The sequence below is a fragment of the Eublepharis macularius genome, chromosome 2, assembly GCF_028583425.1.
Source record: "Eublepharis macularius isolate TG4126 chromosome 2, MPM_Emac_v1.0, whole genome shotgun sequence".
NCBI classification, from domain to species: Eukaryota; Metazoa; Chordata; class Lepidosauria; order Squamata; family Eublepharidae; genus Eublepharis; species Eublepharis macularius.
Window position 1 is genome coordinate 6,325,235 of NC_072791.1, and position 23,162 is coordinate 6,348,396.

Genomic DNA, 23,162 nt, shown 5'->3' on the forward strand with positions numbered 1-23,162 from the left:
CGACGTGTGCGTGTGTGTGATTCCTGGAATTCTGTGAAAAGACTGTGTGTGTCAGCCCTTGGCAAGTAAATCCCCATGTTCTCCACAGCATTCCCACAGGTGATTTGGTTGAAGTAACTTTTATTAGAGATCTGTCAGGCTCAAGGTGCTCAGACAGTGGAAAATTGGCAGAAGTGACGTGTTAAGGGAAAGCATAGGGTAATGTCCTGCCCCCAGGTTAGTAGCCCATTGAACTTCTGGCGCGAACGCCAGAGACAAAAAGTATCAGAGTTGAGACTATGATAGGCAACAATAGCAAGTTGGGTATGAAATCATCCCCGTTCTCAGGGAACATAAGATTCAGACTAGCGGCATCTGGCCTCAAGGCCGTTGGCTACAGAAGTGAAAGTGTTTAACTTCAAAGGAGAGAGAGAGAGAGAGCACACTGAACTTCCAAATAACAGGCATTAAACGGTACTCTGAACTCTCCATGGGGCCAGAGGATTAATAGGTTGCACATAACATACCCATGGTATGTACTGCAGGCAGGCATACATGACATTGTGCCTTCCTTAAATGAAGGTAACATCTCTGTTAGGGTGCCTGACGGACGTGAGGGGGAGGTGGGTAGCTCCTGTTGCTTTTTCCTTGCTCTTCCTTTAAATTTAAGTCTGACTCAAAAACTCTCAGTCAGTTGTGAAATTTATTAGATGACTGGAGGGGATGTCAGATAAAAGTTTTAATGAACAGGAAGGAGACAAGGAAGCAGGGAAAGAGGAGAGGATATGGGGGCTGGCAGGGGGACGGGAAAAAAGAAAATAGTGTGAGGATGGGAATACGGGGGGGACATGAAGCAACTTGGGTTTCCCGTTCACTATACTGATCCCTTCTTAAGAATGTCCTGAACATATTTGTTTTGCACATTCTGCAAAATGATAGAAGTGTGGGGAGGGCCCTTTTTGATAGCCTCAAGCAGTCAGTTCCACGGTGTGCACACGAACAGGCAGTTGCTGATTTTCTGGTTTGCACGATGGCACCTTCACGAGGCTTTGCTTGGATGAGCGCAGCTGTTGTGGTGGAGCAGAGCAGGAGAGGTAAGTGGACCAGGCCCTTAAGGGCTCTGTAAGGGATAACAAAGAGCTTAAATTGAACCCTGTAACTATTGGTAACCAAAGAAGCATCCACAGACTGTGGTGCGATATACTGTGCTGTTTTGTACCAACAGGAGGCAACAAGAGGCGAGCTTTTGTCATTCGCCTTCCTTTTGTTGTGTCCTCACAATAACCCTGTGAGGTAGGTTAGGCTCAGTGTGCGTGCCTAGCCCAAGGCCACCCAGCGAGCATCCACGGCAGAGGCGGGATTCGAACCTCAATCTCCTATATCCTAGTTTGACACCCTAACCTCTGCATCTCAGTGGCTCTCTCGAGGGTTCTGTTAGTGAAGTTATACAATCTGAACATAATTTTCCAATTTATAACATGATTTTTCTAGTAAGAAAAAGAGAGCTGGGGCGCTCGAAAGCTTATGCTACAATAAAGTTGGTTAGTCTTAAAGGGGCTACAGGACTCTTTACTATTTCAATAATATGATTGTTATGTATTGTTCATTCACCTCAGGCACTGTTCAGCTCACGTATGATCTTGATGGGTTTCACCCCCCCACACACACCAAGATGACACCTTTTATTTATTTGATTAAACAGTTACACCAAGGGTTGCCAACCGAGTTGGGAAATGCCTTGAGAGGGTGGGGATTGGAAAGAGGAGGGACCTCAGCAGGATATAATGCCATAGACTCCACCCTCCAAAGCAGCCATTTTCACCAGGGAATCCGGTTTCTGTAGTCTAGAGATCAGTTGTGATTCTGGGAGATCTCCAGGCCCTGTCTGGAGGAGGTTGGCAACCCATCTTTCATGCACTCAAAACTGTTCCTTAATCACAAAAGACTTATCTACAGAAATGATCTGTATCAAGTCAGTTAAGACACGTATCAACAGCAAAAAATAAAATGTATGTGAGGATGTGGACTCTAGCTAAGGTGACCATCTGGCCAGGGGGAAAAAAAGTCCTGTCCCTTTAATAGAGGGGTGAAAATAGGCAGTTGAAGCTTTTCACGGAAGCGTGATAAAGCTCATTATCTTAGAACTGCTGCAGATCAAACTGATATTAAAGGGGCAGATAGAGAAATTATTTAATATCTACATGCGCCCCCTCGCCCAAGCTGGTGCGGAGTTTAGGGCTTGGGTGTCACCAATATGCGGATGGCACCCAGCTTTATCTTTTGATGGACGGCCAGCCTGGATCGGCCCCGGATGTCCTGGAGCGTGCTTTTGAAGCCATGGCTGGATGGTTGAGACAAAGTCGGCTGAAACTGAACCCTACGAAGACAGAGATCATGTACTTGAGTCGTGGAAGTGTGGATTCGGGACCCCGGCTTCCTGTACTCGATGGGGCAGTGCTTACACTGGTCCCGAGAGTTAGGACCCTGGGGGTGATTCTTGATTCCTCCTTGACAATGGCCAGATCGCTGCAGTTACCAGGTCTTCCTTTTACTATCTTCGACAAGCCAGGCAACTTGCTCCCTATCTAGCGTCCCGCGACTTGACTACAGTGGTCCAAGCAATGGTCACCTCTAGATTGGACTACTGTAATGCAGTCTACGCTGGGCTTCCCTTGAACCTGATCCAGCGGTTACAGCTGGTACAGAACGCAGCGGCGTGGGTTATCGCTGGAACACCAATTTGGGAGCACATAACACCAGTATTGCGCCAGCTGCATTGGTTACCGGTGGAATACCAAATCAGGTTCAAGGTTTTGGTATTAACCTATAAAGCCCTAAGTGGACTGGGACCGTCGTATCTGCGGGACCGCCTCTCCCCATATGAGCCCCAGAGGACCCTTCGCTCTAGAGATAAAAATCTATTAAAGATCCCTGGCCCTAGGGAGGCCCGCCTGGCGTCGACCAGGGCCAGGGCTTTTTCGGCCCTGGCCCCAGCCTGGTGGAACGCTCTGTCTTACGAGACCAGGGGCCAGCAGGACTTGTTATCATTTCGCTGGGCCTACAAGACAGAGCTGTTCCGCCAGGCATATGGTTGATGCTAGGCGGTGCCACCCCCCCCCCTTAGTGGGGGGTTAAACTATATGCCCTCCCGTTCAATGTCACCTCCCATCTCTCACATATTTTGCTGAAAAATGCTCTATAGATGGTGAAAGGTGAGCGCCTAACGTGTTCCTATGCTCTCTGTTTTTATACTTATATAGATGTAGTATATTTTTAAATGAATGATATGTACTATTTATGTTTTTAACGGTAATGTTGATTAATTGTGTAGTGTGTTTTTAAGCTTTGTTGTGATCCGCCCTGAGCCCACTGGTGTGGGGAGGGGGGACTATAAATTGAATAAATTAAATTAAATTAAAAACTAGCAACCTTCTGCTCTCCCATATTTCTGCTCTACCATACAGATACCCTCCTCAGACTTGGAGGCTGGCATCAGTTACTTCCATAGCCCACCTCAGTCCAAGTTTAGCAGGACTGCCTGACCCCCTCCCCTCCAAGCAAAAAAAGGGGGGGAAACAGCAGCTCCTCATCAAAGGACCCTGCCCCCCTCCCTCTGTTTATAGCACATTTTTCAAAAAAAGAAAACCCTCTCTAATAGGAGCTCAGTTATCTGGCCTTCCTTGCCTCCTCTGCTTTTTCATCACAACTAGGGAGAAATGTGGAGAAAAACTGTCCCTTTAATAAAACCTTACTACGATTTACCAGGTGATGTTATTCACCTCTAGATGGAAAAGCAAACAGCACATTAAGCCTTTATTAAAGGGATAGGGGGGGATTTCTTCCAGTTTTGGCTACTTTAACAATTCCGTGAGGACGGAGTTGGACGGAGAAGAAGTAACAGGCCCAAAGTCATCCAGTGAGCCGCCTGTTGAAAAGGAATTTGGACGCAGGCTCCTCTAATACTACTTTGATGCTCTAACCACTGCACAGCACTGCTTTCCAATCCTTTCTTCCTGGGATGACTTGCTAACAAAACTCAGCTCAGAATAGAGGCCCCAGGTCTACATCTCTCAGGATCTAATAAAGAAAGGAGCGAGCCTGCCTGTTGTGGACTGGAATCTTTGGAACTGGGAATCTTTAAAACTGGGGTGAACTCTATGGAATTATGCCATGTCACGGTCCTTTCCCTCCCCAAATCCCACTTTCTCCAGGTTTCACTCCCCAGATCTCCAGGAATTTCCCAACTTGGAGCTGGCAACCCTAGCCCTTCAGGATGACTTAACACCCACTCAGAGCGGTTTACAAAGCATGCCATTATTATCCCCACAACAAAACACCCTGTGAAGTGGGTGGATCTGAGAGAGCTCTGAGAGAGCTGTGACTGACCCAAGGTCACCCAGCTGGCTTCGTGGAGAAGTGGGGAATCAAACCCGACTTTCCAGGTTAGAGCCCCGCACTCTTAACCACACCAAACTACAATTCCCAAGATGCATTGAGGAAAGCAGAGACTGTAGAAACCCATTTAGATCTGTAGCTTATCTACACTTCTTGATCTGGGCTGAGTAAGTGAACGCCCATATACATTTTCCTAGATAATCCTATAGAACCAGACTTTATTTTTCTTCTCACACTAACAGCTTTAGAAGACAGCCAGGAGAAGCCACCAGGTGGTTTTTATTTTACAATCAAAAGGATCAAAAATTTCAAGAAAAAACCCACACCTGATTTTTTTTTGTTCTTAGATAAGGAAAGATCTTCATTCAAGTCAAATGCATTCATTTATTCAATTGTCTTCAGCTGGAGCTACTGTGGTTCTTTCCTGAACAGCAATTCCACCCCACCCCCTATCTCCATAAGTGGTGATGGCGTTCGCATGTGCTTTTATTCTATTCTGTGGCAAAGAAGCAAGCCATGGATGGAGATTTCTTCCTGGAAAGCTACCTTGACCAATGCACTAGCCAGGTAGAGTAAGGACGCTGAATTTAGGCTAGCAAGACTTTGGGGGGTGGTCCTTGTTCCCTGTCTAGCATTACTAGGAAGGTCCAGGAATAATTTAAATTTCTATCTCCTGTACTTTATCCAAGGAGTGTGAACTGCCCTTTCCAACAGGTGAATCCTATAGGTATAAGTTCCGCAAACTGTATATGACGGACAGTGTAATGGTTACAGTGTTGAGGAGAGCTGTGTTTCTCTGCAATTAAACTCCCCGGGTGACTTTGGGCCAGTTACTCTTTCGGTCCAACCTCCCTTAGAGGGCTGGTGTGACGATCATTGGAGGACGGGGCAACTGTGCATGTAAATGAGAAGGCTTCAAAGGAGGGGCAGAATAAAAGTATCTTAGATATTTCTGTATGCTCCTTTGCTTTATTCTGGTGATATTAAAAATTTCTACGGTGCTTCTAACGATGATAATGCTTAATCTATAAATAGTTTCAGGTGGGTAGCCGTGTTGGTCTGTAGTAGAAGAGCAAGATTTGGATCCAGGAGCACCTTAAAGTCCAAGATTTCCAGGGTAGGAGCTTCCAAAAGTCCGAGCTCCCTTTGTCAGATACTTCTTATATCTAACGATGACCCTTTGTATCTGACGAAGGGAGCTCTGACTCTCGAAAGTTCATACCCTGGAGATCTAGTTGGTCTTTAAAATGCTACTGAATCTGAATCTTGCATGTGTAAACAGGGTGTTTCTTTTGAGCACGCAAGGCATTTTATTTACATCGTCCTTTATACCCCACCGTTCTCCACAATGGGGATCCAAGCAGCTTGCATCATTCTCCTCACATCTAGTTTATCCTCCTCACAACCCTGTAAGGTAGGTTAGGCTGAGTGTGTATGACTGGCCCAAAGTCACCCAGCAAACTCCCATGGCAGTGTGAGGGCTTTAACCTGGGTCTCCAAAAGCAGAACTTTAACCACTATACAACACTAGACCTCCCTAAAACTTGAATGTATGTATACTGTATAAATACTCTCCTCCCCCCGCCCCATTTACCTATTTTCTGCTGAGTCAGGCAATGCATTTCCAGAGTTTTAGACAGGAGTTTTGGTCTTTCCCAGTTGCAAGTGGTCGAAGCTACAGGACGGAATCCTCTCTTCACCTGATGCCACTTGGTAACATTCCCAGTACAATATTTACTCAGAAGCAAGTCCTGTGAGTTTGATGTATTTACTTCTGAGTAAGCATGGTTATGAGTGCCGCTGTGACTGAAGAGAGGTGCTTTGAAAATATTAATGTGGGGTACTTGATCGAAGATGAGCCGAGTTCATAGATGCTGGGACCCCACCATGCACCTGAAATGCCTGAGAGGGTCAAGAAAAAGGGCCGTTTGGGAATTGGGAGCACAGATAAACAAGGCAGGATTTCAGCCAGGGTTAGAGTGCAAGCCGAACCAAGTGACCTCTCAGGCCCAGGCTGCTGGTTTGACAACGTCCGCTTCTCAGTTGGCTTAGAGACTCCAGTGCTGCAGGAATTCAGCTTGGATTGCTGTCTTCCACTCACATGACCTCCGTTACTTCTACTACAAGATTGATAACAACAACAACAACATTTGATTTATATACTGCCCTTCAGGATGACTTAACATCCGCCCAGAGCGGTTTACAAAGTATGTTGTTATTATTCCCACAACAAAACACCTTGTGAGGTGGGTGGGGCTGAGAGAGCTAGAAGCTGTGACTGACCCAAAGTCACCCAGCTGGCTTCAAGTGAAGGAGTGGAGAATCAAACCCAGTTCTCCAGATTAGAGTCCTGCCGCTTTTAACCACTACATCAAACTGGCTCTCTGACTGAGAGACTGTTGTGTGTGTGTGTGTGCCATCAAGTCACAGCTGACTTATGGTGACCCCAGCCCCAGCAAGGAGCTTTCAAGGCAAGTGAAAAGCAGAGGTGGTTTGCCATTCCCTTCCTCTGTAGATTCTTCTTTGGTGGTTGCCCATCCAAGTACTGACCCTGCTTAGCTTCTGAGATCTGATGAGATGGGGCTATACCATGCCACCTTCCCTCCCTAGAGACTGTTGTACAAGATGTCTTCTTGAGTGGCTCTTTATATTCAAGTTATTTTAAGCCATTCTTCATTTTGGTAGTGTCCCATCTGAGGATCCAACCCCTATCCTACCTTCTGTTGGAGGAAGAGTCACTTAAGTTGGAGTAAGGCTTTGAACTTTTCCCAGTGAAGAGGTAGGAAGGGGAAAGAATCCACCCCATTACATAGTGTTAGCAGAGAATTGTCTAATCTATATATAAAATCACTAATATTATATTATTATTGTATTTCCTGTGGGGTGATCTGACCAGGGTAGTGGCTTTCTTTCTAGGAGTGTTTTGCATAAAAAGTATCTTGATACAGTTATTTCATGAATTTGTTTTTTATTTATCTTATTTACAATCCGCATTTCTCACGGAGACTCAAGGCAGATTACACACTGTAGGCCAGATACAAAGAACAGGATAAGACTTCCCATAAGCAATTTAATAGGAATTGGACTGCAATAATCTGAAAACAGCTCAAGCAAAGCATAAGCATTAACACGACATGTTAAGCAATGCAGAAATTACAGTAACAGTCCATATGTTCCAGTGTAGGCGCTTTTCTGAAATATTTTGTTTCCAGTACAGCCCGATTCCCAGTTTAAAAAAGGCCCTCCTAAATAATTCACTTTTACATAGTTTGCAGAAATCTCAGCGATTGGGACCCTTGCTGACCTCATCAGGCAGGCCATTCCATAGCATGGGAGCCACAGCAGAGAATGCAGGTGGACAGGCAGTCGGGAAACAACTGCCTGCAACTGTTCTGCTCAGACTGATGCCGTTGTAGATCGACATGAGAAATCTTTGAACCTCAGGAAGAAGCAGAAGTCTTCTTCTTGAGGTGTTCTAAAAGCTAACTCCTTGTTCTAGAGTAAACTTTCATAGCCTACAGCTCACCCTCAGATGTGATCTTAAAGAGGGTGACCGTGCTTAGAGGGTGATCCCTGGGTTGAGACAACTTTGATAGCTTCTAGAGGGGCCAGGCTTGGGGCAGGAATGCTTCTGGGCATTGCAGCCAATAAAGGCAGGTAAGAGACAACCGGAGAATCTAGGGTCCTACTTCTGATACTGTTCAAGGCAGAGGCTCAAAACAGAACCTATGAGACTTGTGCCAGCATTCCACACTCAACCCATTTGTCTCTTCTATATTTTTGAAGGATGGTCTTGCATCAAGCAGCCCGCAAGCATATGCTCCCTTGAGTCCCTTTGCGACAGATCTGCCCATTTCCTCAATCCCAGACGTGTCGTTTGATGCTCGGCCTGACCCAACCAAAGACTTCTCGACTAGCTTCTCTTCGGTGGACCTCAGCTTCCTCCCGGATCTTGGACAAGATAATAAGCATGATGACAGCGATGTGCCAGGTGAAGAGTCCGGCTCTCAGTCAGCAATGCAAGACAGTGGCATGGGCTTGGAGACCAGCGATCTGTCTGAGCCGAGGGATGGAGACGCAGCCCAGCTGTTGCCAGATGCATCTGGGGCCCGTCCCCCCTTGACACCAATGACCCCAATAACTCCAATGACCCCAACTTCAGAAAGTTCAGGCATCGTTCCACAGTTACAGTAAGTAACCTGGAAGGTTGCCTGTTCATGCAACCTTCATGCCCAACACTGATCTTGCTTACTTGAGAAGCAACCGCTAGAGGGATTGGATTGCTCCATTAGTGGGAAGGAACAACAGACACATCTAGGGCTGGTTCCTGGTTTTTTGCTGCCCTGTGCACAGTACATTTATCAATTTGCCGTGGTCGGCTGGGTCCGACCCATGCCCCTGCAGCATTGTGACTGGTTATTGTGGGGATATTGGCACTTTCCTCACAAGGCAGTGATCTTGTCTGCTGTCTCATCAAGTACAACCCTAAATAAAGTTTACATATAGGGTGCAAATCAAGTTTTTGCCTGGTTTGTTTGGCCCTTGGACTCCAAACTCAGGCATAACAACAGTAACATTTGATTTATATACCGCCCTTCAGGACAACTTAATGCCCACTCAGAGCGGTTTACAACGTATGTCATTATTATCCCCACAACAACAAACACCCTGTGAGGTGGGTAAGGCTGAGAGAGCTCCTAGAAGCTGTGACTGACCCAAGGTCACCCAGCTGGCTTCAAGCGGAGGAGTGGGGAATCAAACCCAGCTTTCCAGATTAGAGTCCTGCCGCTCTTAATCGCTACACCAAACTGGCTCATAGATCATGAGTTCTAATGTTCCAAGCCCCTAGCGACAGGTCTTAGGTGTGTTGGCCCCAATGCAGACTGGGATTGTAAGGCAAGGGGATTTAACAGCCCCCCCCCCCTTTTCCCAACCTGAAATGGGCCCAAGAGCTGCTTTTTACCTCACCGGATTAAAATTTAGATGAAACAAATTAGCCTCCCAGGGCTGGTTTGGATTAGAAAAGCAACACAGGTGGGAAGATTAAACCCCACACTCTGATATCCTTTTCTAGATTAGGCCCCTGCCTGTCTGAAAATTGAGTTTAAAAAACCACTGGCTTGCCCCCAAACTACTAGGACATGGCAGTTGAACACCCAACATAGCTTTTGGTAGCAGCATTTTAGGGAGTTGCCCCTGCCTCAGTTGTGCCACCATTTTTGACGCCACAGCCAATAATTTTTCAGCTGATAGAAATGAGTATGTTTAGGTTAAGTAATAAAAATGTAAGAAGGGCCCTACGGAGTCAGACCTGTGCGTAAGGTTGCCAGCCTCCAGGTGGTGGCTGGAGATCTCCCGGAATTACAACCGATCTCCAGGCCACAGGGATCAGTTCCTCTGGAGAAAATGGCTGCTTTGGAAGGTGGACACTATAGCATTATACCTTGCTGAAGTTCTTTCCCTACCCAAACCCCACCCTCTCCAGGTGCCACCCCCCAAATCTCCAGGAATTACCCAACCTGGAGCCAGCAACCTTACCTGTGCTCCATCGAGCCCAGCATCCTGTCTCACATAGTGACAAACTAGTTACTCTGACAGGCCAACAACAGGGCATAGATGAGGCCTTCCCCTGATGCTACCTCCTGGCACTTGGTTGCCTAGTAACAATGAGAGATGATTCCATAACAACTGCCAGGATCATCTTGAAGCGGCTGGGTGCATGTTGCTAGGCAACCACAGCGAGCCACTCCTTTCTTCTTATTGGTCAACAAAGTGGCCAGGTAAGGGCTGCGGCAGGTAGGTTGGCGCTAGGGTTGATAACCTCCCAGTTGAGGCCTGGAGATCTGGAATTACAACTGATCACTAAAACGACAGAGATCAACTCCCCTGGAGAAAATGACAACTTTAGAGAGCGGGGTCTATGGAATTACACCCTGATGAGTTCCCTCCCTCCAAACCCCACCATATCCCCGGGCCGCACCCCCAAATCTCCAGGAATTCCCCAATTTGGAGTTGGCAACCCTAGTTGCAACAGGTCGCGCACCTTCTCCCATATATTCCCATACTCCAACTACATTCTTCAAGCTGCTACACCTCAAGGTTGTCCCGCACTTAGGGTGGCCCTCCTGGCATGCAACACAGCCCAGGCCTTTTCCATTGTGGCCCCCACTCTTGGGGGGAGTGAGTGAGGTATCTTGGGGTTTTTTTTTATTTGGTATCTGTAATGTTTTAACTATTACCTGTAAGCTTGGAGGAAATGTGGGGCACAGATATTTTAATAAATAAACTGGGAAGGGCTGAGCAAAACCCTGAAATGGAGAGGAGAAAACTGGGGAGAAACTCATGCATCCTCCTGGGCCCGTTTTTTCCAGGATGACTGAATTGCAAAAATCCATCTTGGTAAACTTTCGATCATTTTTGTCCCCTTAATTTCAGCCCTTTGACTCTTCAACCATAGCAAGGCCATGTTTTTGTGATCTGGCAACACCTCATGAGATTATGATTGTTTCCACACTAGCCACTGTTGCTGGAATGGCCTTTCATAATTTACTGCAAGCAATCCAGGCATTCTCACTGGTATACCATCACAGTATGTTGTTTTCCCTGCTGTACTCCCATCTGTTTTGAGACCTGGTCCATGGCAATTATTCTCAGACAGAATTTAAGCATGTGTCCGATCAGGGAAGATTGGCAATTGACCCTTGACCAGCATTTTGGATGCGCATGGGAGAGAGGAAGAAGGGAGCCTGATGGATACAACCATGAAAATTGCTCTGAGCCTGGCTGTATTAAAGAGCCCATTCTGCAATGGTTTCATCACCTCAGCTAAGAGGCAAGTACCTCACTTCTGGGGTCCACGCTTGGCTACCCACCAACATGAACTCCCTTCTATGCAAGACGCTGCTGATTCTGAGAGCCAAGCTACGTGAGGAATGACACTTGAACGGCAAGTGAACAGACTCACGTGTATTCCTCCCTGTTCACTTGCCCTCCACTTGCAAGTGAGTCTGTTCACTTGCCGTTCAAGTGTCATTCCTCACTTGTAGCTTGGCCCTGAGATGCTGCAGAAGGAAGACCCTTTGGGAAGCTCATTGTATGCCATGTAACCATTTTAGGTTCTTCCTTCTTCCTCTCCCCCAAGTATATAAGGGATCTGTATTTGCCTTTTGTGTCTGCTCCCTAAAACCCGTCTTTCTTGCTTTCCCAGGAATATAGTGGCCACCGTGAACTTGGCTTGCAAGCTGGATCTCAAAAACATAGCCCTTCATGCCAGAAATGCAGAATACAACCCAAAGGTAGGAACTGTAGCAGCTGCTGGTAACCAGTCTTTCCTCTGAGCAACATGCCTTGGAGGTCTCTTCACGATTCTTGCCAGACCCAGAGTTCCTTAGCTTTAGAGACAGAGCAATGTTAAGTGTCCCCAGGCTGTTCTCTGGTCCAACAGGACTTTATGTAAGTGGACCTGTTCTAAACAGGCCTCAAAGTAATATCCCAACCAGGGAAGGCTATAGGAGTCTGCCCTAGCCAGTGGTTCCTTCCCCTCCTCCCTCGAGATCTACTTCTTACAACCACCCCTGGCCTCACCTGAATATATTTCGGTCACCATCTGCCCTCAACTCCTCTTCTCAAACCTCTGCTTCTGTCTCTTTTGGCTCAGTGGAAGAGCCTCTGTTTTGCATGCAGGTTCCCAGGTTCAATCCCCAGGATAATCAGTTAAAAAGCCCAGGCAATAGATGATGTGAAAGTAGGGTTGCCAGTCTCCAGGTAGTAGCTGGAGATCCCCCGGAATTACAACTGGTCTCCAGGCCACAGAGATCAGTTCACCTGGAGAAAATGGCTACTTTGGGGGATGGACTCTGTGGAATTATGCCATGCCAAGGTCCTTTCCCTCCCCAAACCCCACTTTCTCCAGGTTTCATTCCCTAGATCTCCAGGAATTTCCCAACTTGGAGCTGCCAACCCTATGTGAAAGACCTCCGTCTGAGACCTTGGGGAGCTGCTGCCAGTTTAGTTTTAGTTTATTCGGTGTTTAACCCACCCTCCCCACAAGTGGGCTCAGGACGGGGTACAACAGTCATAAAATACAGTTTGCATAACAAGTTTTACCAAAAAATCCAGCAATTAAAATCATATATATACAAAAGCCTCCGATGGTTGGCTACGCATTCCTGCCCCCAGCATACAAAGAGGAGACAGACAAACAGACGAGCTGTACTTGAATACCGGAGACCGGTGGGAGACTCAATGATGGTCCTGACGCTGGCCTCAGCCGTAAGCCTGGTGGAACATCTCCATCTTGCCAGCCCGCCAAAATGATACAAGATCCTGGCAGGCCCAAGTGTCCTCAGACAGAGAGTTCCACCAGGTTGGGGCCAGGACCGAAAAGGCCCTGGCCCTGGTCGAGGCCAGCCGAGCCTCCCTAGGGGGATCACCAGCAAGTTCTTACCCGCTGAACGAAGCGCTCTCCGGGGCACATACGGGGAGAGACGGTCCCTCAAGTATGCTGGTCCCAATCCGTTTACGGCTTTAAAGGTTAAAACCAACACCTTGAAAAGGATGAGTAGACCATGCTGCTCTTGATAGATTGACGGTCTGATTCAGCACAAGGCAGCTTCATGTGAACTCTGCTTTGTGTCGTTCCAAATCAGTAGTTCAGGTCTGTGCTCAGCCAAGATGCTCACTTTGTGGTGGTCCTGAGAGCCAAGCTACAAGTGACGCCTTACACAGGTTGGACACTTGTCAGCTTCCCTCAAGTTTTGATGGGAAATGTAGGCTTCCTGGTTTTATAGCTTGGCTCTCCATTACAGCTGCCAGACCAGGATGCCTACATTTCCCATCAAAACTTGAGGGAAGCCGACTAGTGTCCAACCTGTGTCAGGCGTCCCTTGTAGCTTGGCTCCAAGTCACTAGATTTCAGCTGAACACACTTTGCAATATTCATGAGACAATCAAGAACTTACTAGGCTGGGATTTGGGGTGGGGAAGTTGGGTTGGAGGAGGGTGGCAGTTGGATGGGATAGATTAGAATATCTTGGTGCTTTCCACAGGAGGATGGACTTATGGGGTTTCCCTGTTTTTGTTGTGGCTGCAGTGCAGATACATTGCAACAGAAAGAGGGCTTCCACATGGCAGGTTTCATTGCACTGTATCTGTGACCATCCCCTGCAGTGGCCGTACCCCTCCCCACTGCACCACCAGGGGTGTCTCTACTTTTTTAAAAATGGCGATTGAATATTGTTATAACAATCCATCTATCAGATTCTCTGAATTTCCAGCTTTCGTATTTTTAAAGAAGTAAATTTCTAGCCCGTTTCATTGCACAGATATAAGGGGGAAAGCATACCTCCAAAACAAAAGGGGCTGGAGAATTACTTAAAAAAATTAAAGCTGGGAATTCAGCAACTGTTATAGACAAATTGTTATACTGTTATGACAATATCAATTGCTCTTTCTCCCCAAAAGCGCTGTGTTGGGGCAGGGCTGGCCGCCACAGAGAACAGGAGCGGAGAAAATGGCAGAAAGTTTCCAGACTCTCGCTTCCACCTGGGTGCCATTCTGGCTTTGCTGCTATCTTTCCCAAAACATTGCTCCGAAGTACGTTTGGGGAAGATCACAGGAAAGACAAGAGAACCCCAGGAGATACATGGAAGCACCACAATGGTGTGGGGAAGCAGACCTCCCCCCCCCCCCGGCTTTTTTTCTGGGAAAAGAGGTGGTGGAACTCAGGTCCACACAATGACATCACTTTGGGTCAGCTGGAACAAGGGGGAGTTTTTTAAAGTTTAAATTGCCCTCGGTGAAAATGGTCACATGGCTGATGGCACTGCCCCCTGATCTCCAGACAGAGGGGAGTTTAGATCTAAACTCCCCTTTGTCTGGAGATCAGGGGGCAGCGTCATCAGCCATGTGACCATTTTCAAGAGGTGCCGGAACTCTGTTCCACCACGTTCCTGCTGAAAAAAAGCTCTGCCCCCTCCAACTCTTCCAAATAGTATTCAAGGAGGGGCAAACAACCCATGTGTAAGGAACTTTGGCTGTGCATTCTGTTTCCAACTGTGGAAATTTCCAGGCATGAAGGCAGTAGGCTGTCCCCCGTATGGTCTTCAGTTGTATACTATCTCTGAATATGGAGGACCATTTAGGTAGCATGGCTAATAGCTGTTGATCGATCATTCCTCCGTGAATTTATGCTGGTTCTACTGAGCTCCAATTTCACAGCTGCTTTGAACTATGTGGAAAGGCAGGGTATAAATGCTTTAATTAAAAAAAAAACAAATGAACGTCTTGTCTAGAAGGTGGACAAAAGTGTTGTTTGAAACAAATTGATCAGTATATAGCAAAATTTTATATGGTTCCTTTTACTTGTGCATAAAAATTAGCATTATACATTATAAATATGCTAGACACGTAAATAATGTACATGATATATATTATATATGACACAGTATGGAAATGTCCTTGATACTGATTGTACTAATCTCACACTATGTAATCCGCCTCGAATCTCAGTGAGAAAGGTGGACTATAAATGACATAAATAAATACTGCAGGGCTTTTTTTCAGTAGGAACGCAGTGGAAAGGAGTTCCGGCACCTCTTGAAAATGGTCACATGGCCGGTGGCCCCGCCCCCTGATCTCCAAACAGAGGGGAGTTTAGATTGACCTCCGTGCCGTTGCGGCACAGAGGGCAATCTAAACTCCCCTCTGTCTGGAGATCAGGGGGCGGGGCCACCGGCCATGTGACCATTTTCACCGAGGGCGATTTAAACTTTAAAAAACTCCCCCCTTGTTCCAGCTGACCCAAAGTGATATCATTGTGCGTTCCTGAGTTCCACCACTGAGTTCCACCACCTCTTTTCCCAGAAAAAAAGCCCTGAAATACTGTATTCATCACATACAAAAACCATACAACATAAGCACACTTTGCAGATTAATGTACCAATGGTGAAAAGAGAATCAAAATTGCTGTCAAAAACGTAAACAAATGTAAAAAGAAATTAAACAGAGAAGATTCTCTCATTTGTCATTAGGAAGGTCATACTGAGTCCCCTTTTACACTGAGCCTACTGAGACAGTATTTTCTTTCATTGCCCTGAACAAATGTCCTTTAAAAAATCCCAACAAAATCCATGTAACGCCTACTACCTTTTAAAAACAGCCTGCTTAAGAATTTCAAGCTTCTAAATGGTATGCTTATTTCTCCATATATAAACACACATTCCTTCCTTCTGTGAACAAAATTTTTTTTTTGCAATAAAGTTGTGTTTGCTAAAATTTCAAGCCACTTCTAGTCAGAACACATGCTGCTAAAATGGCTGCTTGAAAATCCACTTAAACATTTGACAGAACTCGTGGGAAATTGGCAGGGCTTTTTTTTCTGACGGGAAAATTACAAATGTAAATAAATTCCAGAGAGAGTTGCTTTATGCAGAAATTCTTTACATTTAAATTAGAGTGTTATAATGTCAAAATAATCAGCAGGAGAAACTCTTACAGCCTACAGGAAACTATCTCAGGCAAAAACGTTACGCTTGAGGATTCTTAGAACGCACTACACCCCATCCAAGTTTTTGTGCGTCGGCTAAATGCAGTAGGTTAGCATTGGAGTTTGCTAAGTGGTAACCTGAGTTTTCTTGAACTTTAAGAGGTTTGCCGCTGTGATCATGAGAATCAGAGAACCACGAACGACAGCCCTGATATTTAGTTCTGGCAAAATGGTCTGCACAGGGGCAAAAAGGTAAGATGATTTTGTTTCTACAGGGAATCTAGAAAAACGTAGCAGTATGACTCCTTCTCCCTCAAAGCCTATCTGACCAGAACTGTTCAGCACTCTGAAAATATGAGCTCTCAGCCCGCCTCCCCAGCTTTTTTCCTTTAAAGCAAGTTTTTAGCTCTATAGCTGTGTATAGTTGCCATTGTTAGTTTGTAAACCAGATAATGTCTTTTCCAGGCGTTTGTGTTCTGATATCTCTCGAGCATTTTCCCATCTTTTCTCAGACTTCATTTGTGATCATTCTTTTACCTGTTAAAACACTTTTGCGGTGGCTGCTTGTATAGTAGAGGCTGGTTGCTATAGTGTGGACTGGCAAAATTGCTTTTGCTTTTTCACTTTGTTTCTGTTTCTCAGCTTAATCGTTTCCTGTTCAGTGGCAATTCTGAACCTCTATCTTTCATTTCTTGTTGGGGGGAGGCGTTAATTGCTGCTTTTCACTTTGTAGCCAAAAAATTGGCTCACTATAAAATTGGCAGTTAACACATATGTACAGTCTACCCACCAACCAAGAGCTAGCCGATATTGATTGTGCTGACGCACACTGTGTAATCTGCCTTGAGTCTCAGTGAGAAAGGCGGGCTATAAATGATGTAAATAAATAAATAAAATGCTGCAGCCACTGAAACAGAATATGAAATAATTTAAGCTGTGAAGTAGGAATGTCTCAGTAAGGTTCTGCCAAGTAACCTTTGAAAGGCTCCACTATTGGTTAGTAAGAGCCAGCGATCATTTTGAGACGGAATGTGCAGGAACGCAGTTCCGGCAGTTCTCAAAAGAGGTCACATGTCAGGTGGCCCCACCCACTGAACTTTTGGCCATTTTGGGTCTGTTTTGGCCTGGATCGGGCGGTTTTGTCCCGAATTAGGGCCAAACGGCCCTGATTGGACCACTGCCAGGTGGGGGAACACTCCCCTGTCTGGCAGCAGCCGAATCCCGGCCATTTTGGGCCTGATCCTGGCCATTTTGAGCCCCTTTCAGCCATTTTGGGCCCAATTCGGGCCCAAAATGGCCAGGATTGGGCCTGAAACAGCCAGGATTGGTCCCAAAACAGCCACGATCAGGCCTCTGATGGGTGGTCGATCACTCTCCCACTCAGCAGCAGCCCGATCCTGACCATTTTGGGCCCCTTTTCGGCCATTTTCAGCCCCTTTTTGCCATTCTGGGCCCAATTTGGGCCCTGAATGGCCAGGTTTGGGTCCAAAACAGCCAGGATATATGATGTCAGGGGGTATGGCATATGCAAATCAGTTATGCTAATGACACACTTCTGGTGATGGCAAGGGGTGTGGCACATGCTAATGAGTTACGCCTGCTCTTTTTCTACGAAATGACCCCTGGTAAGAGTTTTATTGAAAAGTTGCTAGTTCATGATCTTAATGGGTTCCTTGTCAGGAACGAGGCATGCCTACATATCAAGCACCTTATCATTTACAGACTAACATTCCCCCCCTTTGTAGAAGCTGACCAAATCTGCTGGGAACTAACTGTACAGGAGAGGACATAAGGTTCAAGGTTAAGTGGGCTCCTTTCCCAGCGGCTAGGAGCAAGCATAGGCTAAGAGAGAGAAGTCAAGAATTCACATCCTTGGAAACACAGCTTCAACAGACTGTCATCACATCATAGCCTCCAGCCCCAACCCCCCCCAGGTATGGGTATGGCAGATGCTGCCAGCACCTTGACAGGCTCTTAAGAGGGGGGGAAAATATACGCTTGTTGCAGAGAGAAGTGGGGCCCTTTGCTAGATGGGATGTGCAAGTAAACATGTAGTAGGATGTTACCCATGGGACACTGCTAGATTCTGAAGAGGAATATAGCACTATCCTGAGTGTAGTGTGGAAACATCATTTTAATTCTGCTTGCAACTGATTGCAGAAGAGGAATAGTAAAGAGTCCAGTAGCCCCTTTACGACTAACCAACTTTATTGTGGCATAAGTTTTTGAGAACCACAGCTCGCTTTGTCAGATGCATCGTTAGCTGTGGTTCTTGAAAGCTGACGATGCACCTGACAAAGAGCAGTTCTTGAAAGCTGAAGATGCATCTGACGAAGAGAGCTGTCTTTCTCTAAAGCTTATACTACAATAAAGTCGGTTAGTCTTAAAGGTGCTACTGGACTCTTTACTATTTTGCGACTACAAACTGACACAGCTAACTCCTCTAGATCAGAAGAGGAATGACTGAACTGTGCAAAATGGTTGCCATGTGGGAATAACTTATATCAGGTTTTTAATTGAATTTAAGGGTGAGGTTTCAGTGCCCTTTACAGCTCATTGTACTTCCCCACTAAGTGAAGAAGTAGAATAAATCGTTCACAGTAAACGCATACCCATTTGCTCAGTTTTTGTAACGGTTCTTCGCTTCGCATTTTCACCCAGAGAATCTACAGCCCTTCTTGATGGACTTCTTTTCTTGTTTTCTTGTGCGGTCTATGCAGCGAAGAGCAATCCAGGCTGGCTGCCAGGAAGTATGCGCGGGTGGTGCAGAAACTCGGGTTCCCGGCGAAATTCTTGGACTTCAAAATACAGAACATGGTGGGCAGTTGCGATGTGAGGTTCCCCATCCGGCTGGAAGGCTTGGTTCTAACTCACCAGCAATTCAGTAGGTATGTGTCATGTCTGTACCCCATCCGTGCCGTTATTCCCAGCTGAGCTGTCACTAAGAACCATTGTTAATGCTGTGCCTTGATGTCACATTGCCAATGCCATAACTGCTTCGTTTTCACAGGCCTCACGAAGCTGCAGGTGCCTTATCTCATTCCTTTGAAGCTCCAGGGCTTCTGACCTTGTAATCGTTCATTCTCATGACTTACTGTGTTTCAACTTTAATCTTGTACTTTCCTAGTGTCTAGAGTCGATTTGTAAAATATGTGAGGATCTCCCAGGGCAGTCTTGTGCCAAAAGTTATGTTTACAGTTGGGGGGGGGGGGAGTGTAATTGTGCTCTATAATAGAATGATTTTCACACGTCTTGAGTATTCCTGTCAACCTGCTGTTACTGCTTAGTTGCTTACCTTGCTTCTAAGTAATCCTATGGACATATCTGTGGAAATGATCTGATTTCTGAATAAAACCTTTTAACCAAGAACCCGGATTCTTGCTGTAATGGTACAGGGGTCTATCTGCCATAGCCTGACATTATGTCTCTGTGTAGAAAATTGTAAAAGACTCTTGTAGTAATACTGAGAAATAACAATATTTTATGGCCTACATCAGGGAAGGGCAAACTTTTCAGCCAATGGGCCACATCTGGGCCTCCAACAGTTTGAGGGCCATTCCAACTTGTTAGGAGCATCAGCCCTAGGGTTGCCAGCTCCAGGATGGGAAATTCCTGGAGATGTTGGGAGTGGAGCCTGGAGAAGGCAGGGGATGGGGAGGGAGGGGACCTCAGCGGGGTATAATGCCATACAGCCCACCCTCCAAAGCAGCCATTTTCTCCAGGGCAACTGAGCTCTATGGCCTGGAGATCAGTTCAGGCTCCTGCTACCACCTGGAGGCTGGCAACCCTAACCAGCTCATTAGCAGTCTATTGGGCTGATGTTTGTGAGAAATTGTTTAGCAGTTCTCGGGCCAGATTAAAAAAAAACTCCCAAGGGCCAATATGTCTTACCAATACGTATTTGTGCAGCTGTACAGAAATGTTGCCCTGACCTGGATAGCCCAGGTGAGCCTGATCTCATTAGATCTCAGAAGCTAAGCAGAGTTAGCCCTGGTTAGTAATTGGAGACCTCCAACGAAGGCCAGGGTTGCAGAGGCAGCCAATGGCAAACTACCTCTGTTAATCTCATGCCATTAAATCTCCCCCCCACCCCGGGTTGCCATAAATCAGCTATGACTTGAGGGCACCCTCTACCACCGCCATGGAAATGTTAAAATTATAAAGATGGGGTAACAGAGGCATTTTCTGTATGCCACAGATGAGATTGTTGGCACAGCACAGAATAACTCTTAAAAGTTATAATGTTACAAGAAACAAATTAGTTTATTCTTAAACCAAGTTTTTATTTTTATTTTAAATACAGCTACGAACCAGAATTGTTTCCTGGCCTTATATACAGAATGGTCAAACCAAGAATTGTATTACTTATCTTTGTGTCCGGAAAAGTTGTATTAACAGGTAAGTAAAGTCTGCATGCTCTAGGTGTGACCATGGAAACAAATGTGGTGGTCCCAGTTTGTGAGAAGCCCTCCCAATTTCAAGTCCTACTGAAATTAACAGGCTGTGGGGTCTTAGTTCTCATTAGGCTTGGATCTTTTAGGAATGAGCAAGAGTATCTTTGGGCATCTTCCCAAATGAGCGAGAATACCTTTTTAGTCTGGAATGTCTGCCTGTCAGGCCGTTTCCGCACGTCCTTAAAGGAACGGCCCACTCACCGAACACGGGTGGCTCTTCCAGTTTACTCCAAACATCTACATTTTCAAAAAGGCTGTTTGGCTTCCATTTTGTCAGATTATGGATGATGAGATATGGCAGACAGATCCCTGGATCATTTCAGCAAGACACAGGTCCTTGGTTAAATGACTTTTATTCAAAAATCAGATCTTTTCCATATGCACAGGTCCAAAAAATTTACTTAGAGCCAAAGAAGCATCCAAGCAGTACAGCTTCTTTGAAAGGAATAGACGCTTGAGAAAAGTACAGATCTAAAATACTCAAACATTTCCCTCTTCCCTAACCCACAGTTTTGAGCAGGAAAAGTCTGGGAAACTTTTGCTCCCACATCAGCTAGACAAGATAGAAAGGGATGGTAACATTTCAGACATCCAAGGTCATTTCGGGGAGCTTCAGAGAAATACATAGATTGTATTGTCGAAGGCTTTCACGGCCGGAGAACGATGGTTGTTGTGGGTTTTCCGGGCTGTATTGCCGTGGTCTTGGCATTGTAGTTCCTGACGTTTCGCCAGCAGCTGTGGCTGGCATCTTCAGAGGTGTAGCACCAAGAGACAGAGATCTCTCAGTGTGACACTGAGAGATCTCAGTGACACTGAGACATCTCTGTCTTTTAGCGCTACACCTCTGAAGATGCCACCTCTGAAGATCTCTGTCTTTTTGTGCTACACCTCTGAAGATGCCAGCCACAGCTGCTGGCGAAACGTCAGGAACTACAATGCCAAGACCACGGCAATACAGCCCGGAAAACCCACAACAACCATCAATACATAGATTACCCAGCTGCATTCTCAGGCAGGGAAGAAGAGAAACGAAAGTGATGCATCTAATATTTGTAATATGAAAGCAAACCACAGTATTGACATTTAGCATCCCTTACAGCAATGACAATTGTAATATGAAATCAAACCACAGTATTGACAATTAGCATTCCCTAGAACAATAATGTGGATGGAGGGGTACAGACATTCATGACACGTTTTTTCAGTGCTGTGGGGAAGCGCGGTTCCAGAAAAGATGCTGAAAAAACGGAAGCTTAAACAGCCTGCAACCGTTTTGAAAACGTAGACATCTGGAGTGAAGTGGAAAAACCGCCCGTGTTTGGCGAGTGGGGCTGTCCCTTTAAGGACGTGTGGAAACGGCCTCAAATAAGAACAAGGTGTTGAATCTTGGTGTACTGACAGGGTACACGCAAATTTGAAAGCAGGGTTTGTGAAAAGTTGCCTCCAGTCATGGAGGTGATGGGGCTAGGGCAAAGCAAAACTTTTAAAGGCACGGTAGGGGGGAAATGAGGCTGGATAATTGGCTGTCAATCAAGCCTGGTGTTGGAAGTGTGAATAGAGAGTGATGGCTCACTCTAGATGGGAAAACTCTGAATTGTTGGTGGAAAGTACGGGCAAGTTTATCAGAAAGGACTATTTTGCACATTATCTCGTTAAGCTTTGGAACCCAGCTGCCATACTGGGGGGGGCAGGGCGGTACTGCTGCTGCTAAAGACACTCATGGAAGAAGAGTATATGTGGGGTAACAGCTAGACTTGTGAGTGGCATTTTCAAATGGTATGCCAGATATCTGAGCCTGACACACCATCGCCAAGGATAGATACTGCTATGGAGCTTCAACCTTGGATCTGTGAGGTAGTCTAGCTCCCGGTTAGAGATGAAACACGATGGGGGCCTGCAAGGGATTTTGGAAGGAAGGAACCGTTTGGAAACCCCGCACACACCTTGAAATACCCTCCCACATTCTGTCACTTCTTAGGGGCTTGGGCAGAATAATTCCTGCCCCTTTGTTTCCCCTTTAAGTGGATCTTGCCATTCCGTTCTTCCCAGAGTACACTTAGTCCACATCAGGCTTATATTTTGGGGGAGTCATATTTACAGAATATACCCCCCTTTTTTCCTGCATACTTAGGGAGCCCCTTCCTAAGTAGGTAAAAACCCTTACCTTGTTTGTGGGTGGCCGACTTTTGCAATCTTTATCAACCACAGAGGGTGAGCCAGCTGACTATTAGATCTATCAATGATGCTGACCTGTCCAGTCCAGCATTGAAAAGGTTATCGTCAGCACTCGCTCTGGCATTGCCCTGGCAGAAGGGCCACTCTCTGCTCTGGTGCAAGCCCTTCTGGTGGCGTCATAAGGCTGTGGACTGATATGAAGGAACGAAAGGTCTGCGCTCTTTAAAAATGTTCTAAATTCTGCCCTGTACTTTGTTCGTACATTATCCTAGGAGATCAAACATCACATACAACTTTCCCACTTCCTACCCCTGCCCATCCATACCAGCAATTTTTACGAGTGAGATTTTTACTGAAACTAATTTTGGAACCATTTCCTTCTCCCCTCAGGTGCCAAAGACCGATCAGAGATCTACGAAGCATTTGAAAATATCTATCCTATTCTGAAGGGCTTCAAAAAACCCTCTTAATTATAAAAACTTCTGAAGAATTGATAAGCTTGCATGTGCTTTATAAGGTCTTAAGCGCTCGTTTAAGATTTGGAATACTGCATTGTAGTTTAAAGAATATTTTCTTGTTAGACAGAGTTATTGAATGTAAAATAAATACAAGTAACAAATCAGAGATCAGAGATATCACTGTCTAGCCATATAGCGGTTTCTGCTGCTGGTGGG

The 23,162-nt window shown here is 45.9% G+C and overlaps 1 protein-coding gene across 1 annotated transcript; it reads left to right on the forward strand.

The window, feature by feature from the left end:
* Positions 1-4,890: 4,890 nt before the first annotated feature.
* TBPL2 (TATA-box binding protein like 2) lies at positions 4,891-22,958 on the forward strand. The gene is made up of 7 exons (XM_054972265.1): positions 4,891-4,941; positions 8,161-8,564; positions 11,582-11,669; positions 16,020-16,111; positions 18,580-18,747; positions 20,163-20,257; positions 22,879-22,958. The coding sequence occupies exons 1-7, from the start codon at positions 4,891-4,893 to the stop codon at positions 22,956-22,958; spliced, it is 978 nt and encodes a 325-aa protein (XP_054828240.1).
* Positions 22,959-23,162: the final 204 nt, after the last annotated feature.

What these genes read in the sequence shown, in the direction of transcription:
- TBPL2 (XM_054972265.1), top strand. Translation starts at nt 4,891, where the DNA reads ATGGATGGAGATTTCTTCCTGGAAAGCTACCTTGACCAATGCACTAGC. An exon ending in TTGACCAATGCACTAGCCAG is followed by an intron (nt 4,942 to 8,160) that starts GTAGAGTAAGGA and finishes ATATTTTTGAAG; the next exon opens with GATGGTCTTGCATCAAGCAG. An exon ending in GTCTGCACAGGGGCAAAAAG is followed by an intron (nt 16,112 to 18,579) that starts GTAAGATGATTT and finishes CGGTCTATGCAG; the next exon opens with CGAAGAGCAATCCAGGCTGG.